The sequence below is a fragment of the Theropithecus gelada genome, chromosome 1 (genome assembly GCF_003255815.1).
Source record: "Theropithecus gelada isolate Dixy chromosome 1, Tgel_1.0, whole genome shotgun sequence".
NCBI lineage: Eukaryota > Metazoa > Chordata > Mammalia > Primates > Cercopithecidae > Theropithecus > Theropithecus gelada.
Window position 1 is genome coordinate 81,198,768 of NC_037668.1, and position 18,822 is coordinate 81,217,589.

The 18,822-nt window shown below is 52.4% G+C and overlaps 1 protein-coding gene across 5 annotated transcripts in view; it reads right to left on the reverse strand.

The window, feature by feature from the left end:
• Nucleotides 1-18,822, reverse strand: part of LRP8 (LDL receptor related protein 8) — an 84,989-nt gene that overhangs the window by 24,027 nt on the left and 42,140 nt on the right. For 2 of the 5 annotated variants that reach the window (XM_025377294.1, XM_025377298.1), the window contains exons 4-9: nt 14,520-14,648; nt 10,644-11,030; nt 9,584-9,706; nt 5,176-5,295; nt 4,977-5,102; nt 119-293 (exon numbers count right to left, since the gene is read on the reverse strand). In XM_025377294.1, the coding sequence (XP_025233079.1) occupies nt 119-293; nt 4,977-5,102; nt 5,176-5,295; nt 9,584-9,706; nt 10,644-11,030; nt 14,520-14,648 (1,060 nt within the window). The remainder of the gene's footprint in view (nt 1-118; nt 294-4,976; nt 5,103-5,175; nt 5,296-9,583; nt 9,707-10,643; nt 11,031-14,519; nt 14,649-18,822) is intronic. The other 3 variants (XM_025377323.1, XM_025377306.1, XM_025377314.1) reach the window with 2 other exon arrangements.

Consider the following 18,822-nt stretch of genomic DNA (forward strand, 5'->3'; position numbering starts at 1 on the left):
CAAGCCCCAACTCTGTCCTGAGGAACTCTAGAGGCAGAGGCCACTACTCCCCTCCTCATCTGTCACTACCCCTCACCCCCATTCTTCAGGCCTTGCTGCAGAGGATGTGGCCGCTCACCTATAGATCTTACGGTAGGAGAGGTCACACCAGTAGATGCGATTGGTGGCAACTTCCACATCTAGTGCCACGACATTCTTGAGCATGGGGATGAGGCGTGAATAGTTCCGCTTCACCAGGTCGATCCTCCGCACCTCATGCCGGTTGGTGAAGATTAGGGATGGGCTCTTGCCAGCTGCCATGCAGGGAGGTTGAAAGAGAAAGAATCAGTGCAAAAGGCAGGGAGTCTGGAGACCAAGACTCTGCCACTGGCTTGCTGGGCGACACACCCATTTTCCTTAAAATAGTAGTGACAATTCCTACTTTACAGGTTGCAGGAGCAGATGAAATAATGAGTACAGAAATCTGAAGATGCAGAGCACCATGCATAGCAGGAGGATTTTTATTCTTTTTATTAGATACAAACTTCTCCAAAATATTTTATGGCTACCCATTTTCTCCTTAGGTCTGCACTGAAAGCCTTCCACAGTGTGACCCCAAGTTCCCTGTGCAGCCTCATTACTTGCCCTTCCAACATAGCTTGATCCCAGCTACCAGATACCATTACCTAGCCATGGATGGGCTTCCTGCCTCAGGGCCTTTGCTCAGGTTGTCCCTTCCACCTACCATGTATTTCTTTCCAGCAACTACCACCTTCTCTGCTTGGGCCCTACTGCTGTGGTTCAAGAAGGAACTACCTGAGCAAGTAAGTGTCTTAGAATGATAACTAGGGGCTGGGCACAGTGGCTCACACCTGTAATCTCAGCACTTTGGGAGGCTGAGGCTGGCACATCGCTTGAGGCCAGGAGTTTGAGACTAGCCTGGGCAATATGGCAAAATCCCATCTCTAAAAAAAAAAAAAAAATTAGCTGGGCATGGTGGCACACACCTGTAGTCCCAGCTACTCAGGAGGCTGAAGTGGGAGAATCATTTGAGCCCAGGAGGTCAAGGCTGCAGTGAGCCATGATTGTGCCACGCACTCCAGCCTGGGTGATAGAGACCCTGTCTCAAAGGAAAAAAAAAGATAACTCAGGATAGAAAGTGTTGGGGACATAGCAAGAGATGAGCTTCAGAGATTGGCAGGGGCCAGATCACAAAGGGTCCTGCGAGCTGGGTGAGTTTGTTCTCTAACCTGAGCCAATGGCAGAGATGGGACATATATGATATACAGCACAGATTATATATATGCAGTAGAGACAACATGTAACTGCTCATATATACACAAAGCCTGTTTTTTTCTTAGATTTAGGGTTAGATTTTAAGATGATAAACAAGTAACCTAGACTTTCCTGGCTACTCCATATGGGAGGTCACTGTCCCACGGGCCTCTGAGGGCCTAGCACCAGCTCCCACAGGCTGTTTTTAGATGTATTGGGTCACTCTCAGGCACCAACACTGTCTGAGGGGCTGCTCCTAGTAACACCTGCCCCTCAAGCTCCTTGTGCCTCCTTCTCTTGTTTTCCAGCTGACACTTCTGCCAGCCACCAGTCCCTATCACTGTGCATCTTTGCCAAGCTAATGTGCTCCCTGGAGGATAGGACCAGCACAGAGTCATGTAGGGCCTGGGGCTGGTGTGTGACCTGTGTGTAGTGATGGAGACTAATTCAAAGCAGGGTGGGAGTGAGACAGAAGTGTGGTACAAATAGAGAGCATGGAGAATGGGCTGAAGGTGCAGGAAGGGGCAAGGATGAAAGCTGAGTTCCAGGCCAGCTCTGCCACTGACAAGCTGTGATTTCCCTCACACCAAAATGACAGCAATGACACTTCACCTCCCTGAAGGCAGGAGCCAGGTTAAAGGGGCATGTTGGAGTGATTTTAAATGATAGCTGTGACTGTGACAGGAACCCCGTGTGTTTATGATTTGAGATTTTATGTAATTGCACTTGAAATATTCATGTGTGTGGATTTTGTATATGAATGGGTAGTTGCGTGTTGTCTCCAGTGCATGTACATAATCTGTGTCATGTATTAAATGTGTTCTATATGGGGGCAAGAACAGGTTACATGTTATATGTGATATACTAATGTATGTGTTACATATTGTACAGTTTGGGTGGTTTACTTTTTGGGTTTATGGGCTACCTGTCAGTATTATGGCTGCTGTATTGTTATAATTTATATGTTGTATATTATATTTAACTTGCATATGAACTGCAGACTCATATATCCAACTGCCTTCTCAATATCTCTATTTGGACACCTAACCAGTTTTCTTAAACTTAACATGTCCAAAACAGCCTAAGATTACTCCAAACCTGCTTCCCTCACTGTCTTTCCCAAGCCTATATGTAGCAATCTTATTGTTTCAGTGGCTGTAACACTTTTTTTTCCAGATTCCACATTCAATTCATAAGCAAATCCTGTTGGCTGGCCTTTGCACTATATCTGCAGTCTGTCCACTTCTCATTATTCCCGTAGTAATAATGTGGGAATAAGGGTTCAGCCACCATCACCTCACTTCTGGATTATTGCAATGACCTCTTAAGTGGTTTCCCTGCCTCCTCCCTTGTCCTCTACAGTGTGTTCTCAACACTGCAGTCAGAAGGACCTTCTTAAAATGTCACGCCATGTCCCTTCCCTACTCCGGGCCCTCAATGGCTTCCCCCTAATTAGAGTGAAATCCAGAGTTGGCTCTTATGATGGTCTAGAAGGCCCTTTGGGCTGCCCCAAGCTACCTCTCTGGCTTCATCTCTTCCTAGTTTCCTTGCTCCAACTGTACCAGCTTCCTTGCTCTTCCTTGAACATATTAGGCATGCTCCTGCATTAGGGCTTTTGCAGTTTCTGTCTCTTCAGCCTGAAATGCTTGTTCCTACAGATAACTGCATGGTAGCTCACTCCCCTCACTCCCCACTTTTTTTTTTTTTTTAGAAAAGGTCTCACTCTGTCACCCAGGCTGGAGTGCAGTGGCATCATAACTCACTGCAACCTCAAACTCCTGGGCTCAAGAGATCTTCCTGCCTCAGCCTCCTGAGTAGCTTGGGACTATAGGTGCATGGTACTATACCTGGCTAATGTTTAAATTTTTTTAAGATATGGGGTCTTGCTACATTGCCCAGTATTGAACTCCTGGCCTCAAGTGATCTTCCTGCCTAGGCCTCCCAAAGTGTTGGGATTACAAGCGTGAGCCACCACACCTGCCCCCCCTTCATCTTCTTTTTTTTTTTTTTTTTTTGAGACCGAGTCTCGCTCTGTCGCCCAGGCTGGAGTGCAGTGGCCGGATCTCAGCTCACTGCAAGCTCCGCCTCCCGGGTTTATGCCATTCTCCTGCCTCAGCCTCCTGAGTAGCTGGGACTGCAGGCGCCCGCCACCTCGCCCGGCTAGTTTTTTGCATTTTTTAGTAGAGACGGGGTTTCACGGGGTTAGCCAGGATGGCCTCGATCTCCTGACCTCGTGATCCGCCCGTCTCGGCCTCCCAAAGTGCAGGGATTACAGGCTTGAGCCACCGCGCCCGGCCCCCTTCATCTTCTTTACTCAAATACCTTCTCAGTGAGGGCTTCCCTGACCATTCCATTTAAAACTAGAACCCCCTGCTCACCTGGACTTCCCTAGTCCCATTCTCTACTTTCTATTTCTCCTTAGCCCTTATCGCCATCTGCCATGCACTATATTTTATTTATTTACCTGATTTCTAGCCTGGCTCACCCATTAGAATATAAGTCCCTTGAGGGCAGACAGGGATTTGCATCCATTTTGTTTACTGCTGAATTCCCAGTGTCTACTACAATGTTAGCTGTTCACTATAAACAACTGAATACAATGAATTAATTCTGCTGGCTGAATTGATCAATGTGTAGGTCTGCCCAGGTCGTGCTCTTTGTATAGACTCCCTATGCTGTGTGTGTAGTCTCTGTGTGGTTCAATTTTGTGTCTATATATTCTGCTGTATGAGTGTCATCTCTGTGGGCTGTATTAGGTGGCTCTATACAGTGTCTGTGTGGGTGTTAGTGTGCAGTGCATTGTGTGTGTGATGTACATGTACACTTTTGAGCACTGTACGTGCAACTGTTAGAGTAGGCAGACAGCTGGACATGAGTAGAAGGGGGAGTCCCTGAGAAAAGGGAAGCCTAGAAAATCTCACATCTAGAGACCACCCAAAACATGCATGCTAGATATGAGCAGAGAGGAGGGGAAATACCTGTGCAGAAAGGAACGCCCTTTAAGATGCCCAGTGACTGCTCACTCTGCAGTTCACCCATCAGAATGTAGCTAGCCGTATGCTGAGGAGGAAGGGGAGGTCAAAGGGGAAATTCCTAAGAAATATGCAGGCCTAATAAGATTTGACTGCTATACAACCTTCCTGGGGTGGTGGTAATGAGTGATGCCGCCATTAGGTAGTATTTGTGCCCAGAGCTGGGCATGCACACGAGCTAATAGTAAGGGAGGTCCCACAAGCCTGGGTGGAAACTAGGTGAGGAACAGGCAGGGACTGAAAGCAGGAATGGGAAAACTAGACAAAGAAAAAGGCAGAGATTTAGGACAGAGACAGGAACTTCAAGAAAAAGACCCAATGCAGAACTCTCAGGGCTGCCGCCGGTTCATTCTCTTTCAGCAGCCTGCCCCACTCTGCCTCACCTTTCAGAGTGCACTGTCCCTTTAAAGAAACACGGCTATTGCTGCTGTTCCCAGTTGGGTCAGCCCGCTCCTGTCTTGGACTGTACTCTTATCTCCTTAATAAACCTTTGGCTTATGTTACTAATTGTCTCTTGGCTGAATTCTTTCTCCCAAGCTAGACAAGGGACCGAAGATTCCTGTGCTTCTCAGTAACACAAACTGCCTTCTTGTGTGTGCGCACATGTACACATCCACTCCTCACATGTGGAAGCATGCTGCTTCCTATATCCCTTTCAGAGCTGCCCCTCTGCCCTTGGGGTGTCCGTACCAGCAGCCTTGCAGTTCTTGGTCAGCAGGTCCATCTCATAGCCAGGGTAGCACTCGCACTTAAAATAGCCCTTGTAATTGACACAGATCTGGCTGCAGGCATCTGGGTCCTTGCATTCATCAATGTCTGTGGGGAGGAGCAGGGGTCAGAACTGGCAGGAGGATCTGCTTCTGCTTGGGGGTGTGGGAGAAGGTCTCACCGCCACAGGTCTTCTGGTCCAGGAGCTGGAAGCCTGCTGGGCACGTGCATTCAAAGCCAATCTTGAGGTCAGTGCAGATGTGTGAGCAGCCGCCATTGTTGTGTAGACACTCGTTTAGCCCTGGGGAGGGACATGGACTCCTGAAGGTCCAGGAGCCCAGGAGGAGTGGGGGCAGGGAAGGGGTGGGACCTAGAGCAGAAGCAGAGCCTCGGGCAGTGGGACTCCCACAGAGGCAGGAGGGCTCCACAACCTCACTGAGCCTCAGCCTCATCTACCAGGTGTTCTGGGCAGGAGGTGGCACAGAGAGGGCAGGTCCCTACTCAAGGCCAGACACAGAGACAGGGTAGAGTGGAACCAGAACTCAGGTCCCCAGCCTCCCAGCTGGGGCTCTGTCCACCACCAAGCTGGAGGCAGCTAGGCCTTCCCCAGTGGCCCAAGGTCTTTCCTTTCACAAACATGTTTCTTGCAGTGCCTCCTTCCTTGTGACCTCAGAGTTGAAGGGGCCTGTATGTGTCACATCCAACCCTCAGGATACCCTAAGAATCCCTTCCAAAATGCTCCGCTTAAATATCTCCAACCTCAGGGAGCCCACTTCCCTCCTGAGGCAGCCGGCTCCACTGTGGACCAGCACTGCCTGCTGAGGCTTCTGCTTCTGCTCCCAGCTCTGCTGTGTGGGGTTAGCCAGGGTGCACAGGCTCCCTCAGAGCCTCCTTAAAGCACTGATATCTGGTCTCCTGCCATCTGGGTGCCTTTCTCTGGACTCACTCCATCTGTTGATGTCCCTCTCTGGACAGGGCCCAGAGCTAGTTTGCCACCCAGAAGGAACCTGAACAACACAGGATGCCCCCTAATGTGCTTGTGGTTATTTAAGACTCCTGGGCCTTTTTTTTTTTACATGGAGCCATTGCTAAATCAATTCTCTCCTATCATGAACTAATATGATGGGATTTTTCAACTCCTCTCCTCTCAGCACATGTCCCTGTTCCTCCATCTTGTCATGGGCCTGGTCCCAGGATTACCACCTGCTCCAAGAGGTGAAGGGATGCCCGGAGATCATCTGTTCTGGCTCCCCATCCTCCACTCCCTCACTACCTTCTGGCAGGGTCTTAGGGGAGGTCAGGGAGTCTAGGACCAATGCTCTCACAGCATCTCCTGAGCTTTAGAGTCACAGAAGGTTAATTCCACAAGCCAAGGGGAGGTGCCGCACCCCTCTGCCCCCCAGGCTCATGCACTGCCACTCCAGCCAAGCCAAGCAGTGCTGAGCTAAGCCAGCCATGGCCATGCATGTAGCTGGTCTGAGCTGCCCACCCCAGGCCATGCACAGCTATGGGGTGCCCCCACTTCCAGCCTGAGCCATGCTTAGGGAATAACCCCTTTACCCCTGGGCCTCCTCCTGTTTCCCAGGAATGTTGGCGGAACTGAAAGAACAAGACCACAGCAACCCCATGACTGGGAGACCCATGGATGACTCAGCCAGACCCAGCCCTGGGAAGCCCCAGACCTTTGGAGGTGGGCTGAGCCATGGCAGCTCCCACCTCCAGGAATTTTTCAGTCGCTCGGAGCCCTCCCTGACCTCTCCTTTCCTGTGTTATTCCCTGAGCACCATCCATTCATCTGTCCTCCCACTCACCCACTGCCCCTATCATGCATCCACTCGCCTCCTTCCTCTCCTTTTGCAGGTAGCAGCAACCCAACAATTCTATTTACTGAGCACTTGATGAAGTGGCATGTGTAGGTGGGATGGCCCTGAAAGGGGAAAGGGGAAAGGAGAGAGCTCAAAGTGACTGGCTTCTGATGAAGGAAGGCACAGTGTCCTCCAGGGCTCAGGTAGGTGAGGGGAAGAGAAAGGAGAGCAGGTCTGCCCCTGTAGCCTTCACCCAAATGCCTGCAGGGAAGTCTCCAGTCCTTCTTCATTCTACCTAGCATGGGTGTGATTCCGCTGGGGAGCCAGGAGAGGAGGGGGATGAGGTAGAGTGGTGCAGAGAGGCCAGAGTAGTATTTGCAGCTTCCTTCCATGGAAGGAAGAAGTGGTGTCACTGCACACACCTACATGCACACACCTGCATGCGCACAACTACATGCATACATACCAGCTTATGTGCAGAGCACAGACAGTCCCATGGACTCCATAAATACATTCACACATACTTGGGGTCACACACATAGATGCATGAATGCAGTTCCCCTGCTTTACTCAGAGAAGAAGACATGGATACAGACACCGGCCTCTCACCAACACAGAGACAGAGGCCACACGCAGACACAAGCTCGTGTGTACATACTCCTCTTTGGTGTGTCATGCAAATGACGGGAGAGAAGAGAGGGTTTAGTAGGATAGTAGTCCCTGGCTACTCCAAGTCTGGGTGTTGGGGGAGCTAGGCTTAGTAGCTCTGGCTTCCCTGTCTCTTTTTCCACAAGTTCCTTCTTCTGGGACTTCTCTTGGCAGGGCCTGGAGGCAGAGGAAGTGTCTGCCTCCTGCCAGCTCAGGTAGAAGCTGAGTCACTTTCATTCAGCTACTCTTCCTTTCACAATCAGTTTTTTAATCTTCAAAAGGGGGAGGAAATATGCTTTTCCTGGGAAGCTCCAGAGGATGAACCTCCTCTAAGCACCCAGGAGGGAGGTGCTGAGGAAACAGTCTGCCAGGAGGCAGGAGAGGGAAGGACAGACCTAGGCTCTGTCCTCCCAGGGCTTCTCTGTCAAATCTCCCTCAAGCCCTGACCTGGGAACAGTTAAAAAAAAAAAAAAAAAAAAAAAAGACTCATGAACCTTCCTGGAGTCCACACTGGGTTTCCAGCATGTTCTCTGGGATGCTCACCCTACCTAGAGCCTGCAGCCTCTGTTCTTTCTAGCCTGAAACCCACCCTGACAGCTGTAGCCGACATCAGGGCAGCCGCTTCCATCCAGGTCTCGCTTTAGTCTGGCCTACAAGTCTGGTCTCTCCATCAGGTCCGAACTCCTCAGGGCTTAGGATGATGCCAGCTCCTGCTGCAAGGCCTGCCCTACTCCCACGCAGGTATGGCCTGAGCAGTGGCCCTGGGATGTGCTTCAACTGGCTGCCTGCCTGCTGTGCCCACCTCTTCCTCTGCTGGGTCTTCTGCAAGGGGCTAGAAGACCTCAGAGCCCAGGGCCCTGGCTAGGTCAGCAGGGCAGGAACACCGAGGATGAGAGAAAGTTCCAGAAGGTCTCAGAGGTCTGAACGGGGAAGGAATGAGGAGAGGCCAAGTTTGTGAGAGAAAACATAATTTTTTAGTACCTGGGATGGACAAGCTCTTAGCACTTTGTAGAGATGTAGACCAGAGGCCTGGGGGTGAAAAGCCCCATGTGAAGCCATAGGACAGCACATGAGTCCAAAGAGAGGGTCAGAGCAGAAATTGTCAGGGCAGGGGGCACTGGAGGGCCTCGAGCCCAGATACCAGGAGAGGGATGGCAGGAGACTGAGTCCAGCCAGTGGGCGTAGACAGGCACTGCACCACACTTTCAGAAGCTCATCTGACCAATCCCGGCAGTCCCTCTGCACATCACACACTTTCCTGCCGTCCACACGCTCGCCACTCTTACACTGAAATCTGCGGGGACCCTCACAAGGTGACTCTGTTGGGCTGGACAAGAGAGTGGACAGTGCCTGTGAGACCTTGGACAAGAAGGGCTGGGCTGGGCTGGGGCCCACAGGAGGCAAGTAGAGCTCCAGTTCTAACCCCTCACAGGTCTCTGGAGGGTGGCCCAGGATAGACAGGTAAATCCAGGACCTGAGGAAGCTCTGCTCACAGGACAGGATCCCAGGGATGATTAGGAGGCTAAGCCTCATGTAGCTGGGCAGGGCTGTGGGGATCTGCATCTCATCTTGCAGAACTCAGGTCTTGGGAGGGACCAGGCAGCAGCTCTAGAGAGACCTTAGAGGCTGGACTGACTATCTCCTGGGGGGACCTTTGCCCCATGGACCCCAGAGAGGGGAAGTTGCCACACTGCGCAACCTGTTATCCATTCCCCCAGATGACTAGTGAAGGAGGGTCCCTCCTCCTGCAGAGGGCAGGTGGGGGCCAGAAGAACCATCTGAGAATTAAAGGGGGTTCCTGGGGAGCAAGACTCAGCCTCTGCTCAGCCTCGGAACTAGTGAGGGAAGCCACTCAGCAGCTGGGACCTGGACAAGTGGTGGGGGCTGGACTTCCCAAATGCCCTGTCATGTAGCCCTAGGCGTCTTTCAGCTTTGACAAAGTCCTTACAAATCCAATTCTGGTGCCACCAGGACCCCATGGGAAGGGAGCCAGGTGATTTAGGGGCAAGTGGTGCTTTGGGGGAAAATGCTTCTTGGAGACCAAGGGAAAACTCCTCCCAACTCTGCTCTCTGGAGAGTCACCAGAGCCCAGGGCATCCTCACAGAAGATGTGTTCTGTGCCCTGATCACACGCACCCTGTAGGCAGCCAGCTTCATCACTCCCATCCGGACAGTCCTGCTCCTGGTTGCAGCGCTTGATTGCAAGGACACATGTCCCATCCCCACACTGGAACTCGTTCCCATGGCAGGTGCCCAGTGCTGCCAGGAGAGGGCAAGGGGAGAGGATCAGAGTCAGTGTGGTGCTAAGACAGTTTCCCCACTACCCCCATCCCCATGCCATAGCCACCCCTGGCAAAAACCGAACCAGTGGCTGAACTTAGGAGTCCTCAAAGGACACCTGGCCAAGGCACCTCAGTGTACAGATGGGGAGACTGAAGCTCAGAGAGGGGGAAGGCCTTGCCCAGGGTCATACAGCACTCTGGCTGGCAGATTCAGGACTAAACCCAGGTCTCTTGTTTCTCTGTCCCTGCCTCTCTCCAGGGCCACTCCTCAGAACAGACACACGGCCTTCATTTGAGTCTTGGTGCTCATTACTTAATGACTTCATCCATTTGGCAAACCTTCCTGTGCCAGGTGCTGTGCTGGGAGGGGTGGAAGTGGGGGTGGGAGCCCAGAGACTCCTGAGAGCCTCCTCATCCTCTAGGAGCTCAGGGTGCAGAGCGGGGCTGAGGAATGCTCAGATGGGGACATAAGTGTGAGATGAGCTGTAAGAGAAGGCTGCTGGAGACCTGCCCGGCAGAGGGACCCAGCCCAGCTGGGAAGGTCAGATGAGTCTAGGCCAGGCCTTGAGGAATGAGCAGGCCTAGCGGGTAAAGAGATGGGAGGAGCTCCTGAGCCTGCCAGGTTTCTGGGTAGAGGGGTTGCGGGATGGGGGTGGGAAGTACAAGTGGGAGGGCTCACAGCAGGGACACAGGTACCAGTGGAGGCTTCTGGAGTTAAACCTGAGCTCCGCAGCCAGGCAGTTGCATGAACTCAAACAAGTCACTTCACTTCTCCCAGCCTCGGTCTCCTCTGTAGTAAACCCAGGTAATGTATTCAGGTAAGGCAATGAAAGGAAGCCTGCACCTGGCGGATCGGGATCAGGTAGCCGATCCGCAATCCCTGGGCGGGGCTGGGCGGTATGGAGGGGGCTTACGGCAGTCGGCCTCGTCGGATTTGTCTTTGCAGTCGCGGTCGCCGTCGCAGCGCCAGCCCAGGTGCACGCACTCGCCGCTGCGGCAGGCGAACTGGGCGGCGGTGGCGCAGGCGGCGGGCGCGGACGTGGCCCCGGGGCCCGGGCGGCCGCAGAGCTCGGCTGCCTCGTCCGAGCGGTCCTCGCAGTCAAACTGGCGGTCGCAGACCCAGCGCTCCGGGATGCAGGCGCCACCGCCATCGCGGCCGCAGCGGAACTCGCGGGGCCCGCAGGCCGGGTCTGCACAGCCGCGCTCATCGCTGCCGTCACCGCAGTCGTCGTCGCCGTCGCACACGAACACGGCGGCCAGGCACGAGCGGTTGCCGCACTGGAACTCGTGCGGGGCGCACACTGCGCGGGACAGAGAGCAGGTCGGCCCGCCGACCCCCTCCCCGGCTGACCTGGGGCCCCGCTGGTCCGGCTACAGGGGTTCCGACCCTCACCCGGGGGCCAGATCAAGTCCCTTTTGGGGGCTGAATGGTGGACGTACAGTTAGGCACGGCGAAGGCGGGCTTCCAACACGGACATGCTAGGTGACAGGCAACACACCTGCCCTTCGTGAGCCCCCCAGGCCTCACTGGGTAAATGAGCATGAGCATGGTGGAACAAGGAGGGGCATTCTGAAACCTTACAGCACTGCCTGTCTTGAAGGACCTTGTGATGGGCCCAGGACATGATCTGTTAAATGACACTGACCCTTCCCAGGGACCAGGGTCTGGGGTTGGCTCTTCATAGCATAGCGATGCATAGCATAACCTGCACTGTTCCACCTGAGTCCCTTGGCCTGGTATCCAAGGCGTCTCTTGGGTCAGTACTGTGGCTCCATCACCTCACTCCTGAATGTTCACAGCTCCGGCCATGCTAGACCGTTTGCTGGGCCCAGTGCATAGGCTCCCACCTCCAAGTCTTTGCTCAAGTTGCTCCATCTACTGGGAACCTACTTCTTGCCCACCACTGTCTCCACATTTTGCAATGATGAGTTCTCATCTTCCAAGGGCCCAAATTCCACCTCTTCCGTGACACCCTGGTGTTTCCCTGCTTGGGAAATCTCTGCCTCTGCCCTTGTTTCTGAGCCCCTCAGTCGCGCAGGTGTCTGAGTTTCATGTCCTTTTCCATCTGCCCCATGAATCCACACTGCCTAGGGGCGTCCCTCCTTTGTCCTGAGGGCCTGGTACAGAGCTCCCTGCAGTGAGTGGGTGTGGAGTGGATGGAACTGGTCTGGCCCAGGTATGAGGTGTAATTATGGGATGTGCAGTAAATAAGCGTCACAGCTCTGCCTGGGGCTCTGGGCTTCTCTCTGATAAGCTAGTCTGAGCTCAGCGGCCGGGATGAACTTAGAGACCAGCCAGCCCTATTGCCAGATGGGGAAACTGAGGCCCAGAGAGAGGAGCAGCTTGTCCAGGGTCACATAGTCCATGACAACAAGAGAACCAGAACTCAGGTTTGGGGCTTTTCTTTCCTACTCTGTCTCCTCCTTTTGGCTTTTCTGGTTTTCTCCTCCCTTCCTGGAGTTTTTCCAGCAGTTTTTCAGGGCAGTGACCTCCTCACTTCCCTCCCTCCTGTGTGTCCAAACACAGGCCAAGACCTGGCCCTGGGGGGCCCTGGTGAGGCATGGCTGTGGCCAAAGGTGATGTGGTGGTGGCAGCACCAGATCTTTCCATGTGGGGGCGCCCAGAGTCTGTGTTTTCATTTTCTGATGGAAAAATGTGAATTTTCATTGTTATTGAAGATAAAGAGTGATGTCTTCAGTTTCACCAGGTAGGTAGCTCGTGTCATGCGTTTCTGACAGCTCTACCAAGTGTCTGACAGTTGTGTTTTTTTTCCCCTCCGAGACTTCTGAGACACTGCAGCATTAGCGGAAAAAGCACATGCTGCCAGTGCCACTGCCCCTCAAGATTACACTGACACCTAGATGAGTTCCCTTCCTGCCTGTCCCCACCCAGCTTGTGCATGTGCAGGGAGGGCGGACTCACTGCTTTCTGGGAGTTCCAATGGGAAGTGCTTTTTTTTTTTTTTTAATTTTCTTTTTTGAGACGGAGTCTCGCTCTGTCACCTAGGCTGGAGTGCAGTGGTATGCTCTCAGCTCACTGCAACTCTGCCTCCTGGGTTCAAGTGATTCTCCTGCCTCAGCCTCCCGAGTAGCTGTTACTACAGGCACGTGCCACCATGCTCAGCTAAATTTTTTTTCTGTATTTTTAGTAGAGGTGGAGTTTCACCCTGTTAGCCAGGATAGTCTCAATCTCCTGACCTCATGATCCACCTGCCTCGGCCTCCCAAAGTGCTGGGATTACAGGCATGAGCCACCACGCCCAGCCCTATTTTTTAATTTTACTTGAAGATTTTGATGGCAAGGAAGTGCTCCTTCATACTGAGTTTTCTCTGAGGTTTTGGAGCCAACAGTAACTTTAAGATCCATATTCTCAGGCCTACATAGCCCCAGAGACCCTACTCCTAGCATTCACAAATGGAAGAAGCTCAGAGAGATGAGGGGTGGGAGGACTCTTTCTCCTCTGCCTAGGAGAGTGGGAGCTGTAGCACAGAAGCCCAGTAAGACCTGACACCCCTGTCTCCCATAATTAATGGGGAATGTTCCTATTCCAACATGCCTTAGTTGGAGAAGCTCCCATCCCTTGCAGTAGCGGCCTTCATATTGGAGGAATCATCTGATTATGGGGGTTGGTAAAGAGGAAAGAGGATTCTCATTGGCCAGTGAGTCCCAGCAAAATTATCACAGCTGAGGAAGTGAGCCAGTGCCATCACTGGGACTTTGAAACTACTGTTCCCAGCCAGGATCTCCCTCCATACCCAGATGCTTCCTGCTTCAGACACATCAAATTCCAGACTTAGAATCTTAAAGTGCGACTACTCAGACACCTCTGGAAGAGATGGCATTTTCCCTGGGCCAGGAAAGATGGATAGGATGCAAATATAGAGGCTGGCAGAGGGGAGAAGGCAGCAGTGACGGGCAAGTGCCTGGCAAGCCCTCCAGGGTGACCGCCCATATCTCAGCCCAGCCGCACAGCCCAGTAGCAACAGCCAGTCTGTCTCCCCCATTAATCATGTGTTCCCAGAGGGACGACTGTGTAGGATTCACCTCACTGTCCCTTTCAGAGCCTGGCTTCAGGCCTGGCACACAGTAGGTGCCCCTCGAATTGAAAAAGTAAGGCCTGGCCATGCTCCTCACTGGCCCAGGCCCTGCTGGCCTGCTCCCTGGGAAGGAGATAATCCTGTGTTTGAAGCTCAGTGATGTGGAACTGTCCCAGTGGCCACTTCCATCTGTCCCTGCCGAGGCTGCTGAGAATATCTTCTCTGCCCTGTGACGTTTGTGCTCAAATCTGATATTTCAGCAACAGTCGTCCTTGACACCTCAGGAATCCGTCCCCCTCCCCCCAGCACTGCTGGCACTCTGGCTCAGGCCACCACCATTTCTCCATACAGTACCCTCCCTGGTCCCCCTGCCCTTGCTCGAAGATTGGCAGACTTGTGGGATGGATGAGCAGATGTCAGACATGGTAAAAAAGCTCATGGGCTTTGCTGTCCAGTCCTGAATCTGAATCTTGGTTTCATCACTCAGCCCTGGGTACTTTTCCTCCCTTGTCTGAGCCTCAGTTTCCTCACCTATAAAATGGGGATGATAATGGCTGCTCATGAGGTGCTTGTGAAGATGAAAGAAGACAATGTCTCCATAGTGTCTAGCCATTACTAATGTCCTGATCATTATCCTTTCCTCTCACCTACCAAGCCCCACGGGGAACTGGGCCCCTCCCCAGAAGTGGCTGTCACTCCCTGAGGCTGCCTGACCATGCTTGGCAGACCCTGGGGATCTGACCCCAGACTCACAGGTAACACAGCCGGCCTCATCCGCTCCACCCTCGCAGTCCTTCTCCCCGTCGCAGCGCCATGAGGCAGGTACACACTTGTGGCTGGTGGGTCCACAGCTCAGCTTCTCTGCAGGACACACCTGCTTGGCTGTGGAGACAGACGTCCATGCATAGCTTAGCCAAGGGGGACACAGGGCATGGTGCCAACCAGTCCTACCACCCTGTTCCAGCCACCTGGTCCAAGGCCCTAGGAGTCCATCAGGGCTCTCCTGGCCCATGTCTCAGTTTCATCAGCTGAGAAGAAGCCTCTGTCTGTCCCAGGAGTTTCCAAATCCTAAATCTGACCCCACCACTTCTCTACAGAACATCTTTCATGGCCCCCTGGTCCCTGGCCCTCAAGTTCCTCTTTAATCCATTGACTCCTGCCTGCCTCTCCTGGCCACACCTCCCATCCCTCCAAACCTCCACTTTAAGTTCCGGCAACATGGAGCCACCATGCCCTGCACTCGTCTCTGTCATTTCCCAGCTGTGTGCTCTTAGGTGAGATATGTCCCAGCTGGGCCTCAGTTTGCCTTCCAGATCAGTGACTCCATGATTGGAACCTGTAAATTTAGAGGGTTCACCAAGGCCCCAACGGCTCCAATCGGCCCGCCTCTAAGCCCCCTCCCCGAGTGATGGTGCTGAGCCTGCTGCTGAGAACAGCTGCTGCATAGCAGGGCCCAGCGGGACTGCATAGCTATAATTACTGCAGCCGCAATCAGAGGCTGACTCAATCCGGGGCCTGAAGCCCCAGGGTTGAATCTCAATTTGGAAGAAAGAATGAGAACCCTATTCAAGGCTGGGGACAGCTCTTATCATGAGTTTCTGCCGGACCCATGTGACAGGCTCAGCCAAGGCAGATGCATCTCAGACCTCCGTGGTTGGCTCCCTACAGCCTTCCAGAGTGTGCAGGAGGCCCGATTTCTGTGGTCTCTAGGATGTGCCAGGCATGGTGCTAGACGCTTCCATTTAATTTTCACAATAAGCCAGCAGGGTGAGAGGATTATGTGCTGGCCTCCAACATGGAGGTGGAGAACATGGGCTCTGGAATCTGGCTGCCTGGGTTCAAATCCTAGTTCACTCACTCACTGACTATGTGACCTTGGCCAACAATCCTTATCTCTGTGCCAATAAAGTGGGGATAATACTATCCCTCATAGGATTGTTATGATGACTAAGTTAATGTCTGTAAAGCAAGCACCTAGAAGAATACCCAGCTCAGTGCTTACTAAATGTTACCTATTATGATTATCCACACATAACAGATGACTCTGAATTTTGCTTATTCATGGAGTATTTGAGCACTGCTGTGTGACAAACATGGTGGTAAGCACTAAGTTCTGGTCACAGAGCTGGTAAAGAACAGCGTTAGGATTGACTGAAAGTCAGCTGTGTCTGATGCCGGAGACCTGGCACAATCCATTTCCCCCCGGAGGCAGTGGGCTACTCATGCCTCACCCTCCATTTTGCTCTCTGATCTCAGACCAGTTTCTCCTCTTCCTATTTCTATAGCTGGGATGAGAGACCACAAGGGATATAGAAAAGGGCACAGATGAGTTGAGGAGGGGGGCAGGTATCTGCGTCAAGGTCCCCAGACACCACTACTGCCATGGGAGAAGAGTACCTTAGGCCTCTGAATGTGAGGTCCCCAAGGTTATCCCTAGGAATGTTTTCATGAGTACAGGGCAATTTCTTGGGAAGGCAGGATTCCTGGGATTCGTTTTCACAGAAACTTCCCTTGCTCGAGGATTGGCAAACTTGTGGGAAGGATGAGCAAAGAACTGTCAGGTTGAGCTCTGGAAAGTACTGACACTCAAAGGCCTCTTATAAAGGCCACCTTGGGGCTGCAGTGCAGGGTGCTGAAGGGAAACTGGGAGTTGGGAGATGGGGTCCTTCCAGGGTACCTCTATCACCAACACTGCAGGACCCCAGGTAAGCACCTCCCCTCTGGGCCCCACTGGAACACAGGAAGCTGAAGCTGACCAGTGCTTCGCTGGGGGTCCTCTCATCAAAGGATGGGGGATGAGGGAGCTACTGAAAGTGCAGGTTCCTGGCCTCAGCTCATACCGGCTGAATCTAGACTTCTAGGGCAGAGCCTAGGGATCTGCATTTTCGTAACTCCCCACCAAAACCCAGGTGATTCCCATGCACCTCCATTTGGGAACCCCTGGGTTGCAAGCATAAAAGACACGGCATGTTTCATCTCTTTTCAATTCACTACCATAAAAGCGATACAGATGTTCCATATACTTGCAAGCCCCTAAGACAGCAATGGGAAGGAAGGTCAAAGCAACTACTTATCCCTAAGCCAGGCCTCAGGAAACAGAACCTCTCAAGGAAGTAGGAGGGGACTCCCAGTTTTTGAACACCTACATTGTGTCAGGCTACGGTGTGTCAGGCTACGTTGTGTCAGGCTGCTCTGTGATGAGAATTTTATATGTTTTCATTTCATTCCATCATGGTCTGATCGTCAGTATCCCCTGAAAATCCATGTTGGAACTTAATCCTCAATGTGATAGCATTAAGAGGTGAGACCTTTAGGAGGTGATTAAGCCATAATGGTACAGCTCTCATTAATGAGATTAGTACCCTTAGAAAAGAGGCCAGGGGGAGCCTCCTTGCCCCTTCCACCATGTGAGGATGAAGCAAGGAGGTGCCGTCTATGAGGAATGGGCCCTCACCAGACACTGAAACTGCCGGTGCCTTGATCTTGGTCTTCCAAGCCTCCAGAACTGTGAGCAATAAATGTCTGTTGTAAGGTAAGCAGGCCCTGTGGGCTGCCAGTGCAAATTCCAGGGGTGCCATTTACAAAGGTCGCCACATAAGTGGCATACCCAGAGTACAGCAGGGCAGCAGTCCTGCATGTAAGCACCCCATTTTATAGATGAGGAAACTGAGGCTCAGCGAGACCAAGTAACTGGCCCAAAGGTGCACAGCAGGCGAGAGACCGAGCCTGGGTTCCTATGACTAGAGCCTTGCCTGTCCATCAAACCCTACATGCTCCAAAACTATCCCCAGACTCTCCTCCCAAAAGCCCAGGTGACTGAAAGGGCCCTTGGCTGTATGCTTCACCTCCAAGGGCCTGGGTTCTAGAGACCCCAGTGCAGCAAGCAGCTGCTTGAACTTTTAATGAATATTTATATAGTTAATTGCATAACCTTTCAGCAAGGACAATGATTAAACAATCTGTCTGCTTCCTTTCCTTATAATTAATAAGACATTTGCTGTGTCCCTAAATAGACAGCTCTAATTATAGGCTCTCGAGGATTCAGCAGTGCCTGATAACAGCCCTCCACCCTCAAAGAGCCAAGGCTCTTAGAATGCAGGACTTGAGAGACCTCAGAGGTCACATTGATGAACACCCTTGGAGTGGCAGGAGACCAAGGCCCAGAGAGGGGAAGGGACCTGCCTAGGGTCACACAGCTACTGGCAGTTGGGTATTCCAATTCCTGTCTCTCCTGGAACCTCACTGTCTCTCCTGTGTTGTAGCTTTCCCCCAAAGGTAGGACTGGAGCCTGGCTCGCAGGGTCCTATGTCAGGCCTCTCCACTCCACAGTCCTGGGAAGTTGGTCTGGGTAATTATTGACACATGGTATCACCCTATGAGTGGATATTATTACCTCTATTTTATGAATGAAGAAAGTAAAGCCCAGAGAGAGTAAGTTGTTTGTTCAAAGTCTAGTGGTGAGAGGCAGATCTGGACTTCCATCCCAGGTCCAAACACACTGCTTAACTTACTGCACCTAATGACTGCACAAGAGAAAAGCAGATCCTGTTGGTCTCCCTGGCACCTCTGGCCTGGAGAGAGGTCACTGGAGGAAGGGGGCTCACTGAGCCTTTGGGCAGGTTCTGCACGATGGCCATCTGATGTCCACTCTCAGGACAACTGAAGCCCAAGGGCTCCCAGCAGCATGATGTAGGAGAAACAGCCTGAGTTTTAGAGACACACAGACCTGGGCCCAAATTTCATTTACTAATACTAAGGTCCTTAGGCAACTTACTGAACCTCTCTGCACTCTGGCTCCCCTCATCTGAAAATGGGGTTGAATAATCTCCTAGGGTTAGTGGATGGCTTAAATGAGGAAACATGGAAATCCCTACACTCAGAGCCTAGAACAAACTAGGAGCTCAGAAAACACTTGCCCTTGTTTAATTTCATGAAGTGCAAATGCCAGTGGCTGGGGAGGGGCCTGGTGTCACCACTGGGGAATGCACATTATGAGTCCACATGGTCCACCACGATGCAGACCCCATCCCAGGATAGCCACTCCCTCTGTGACAGA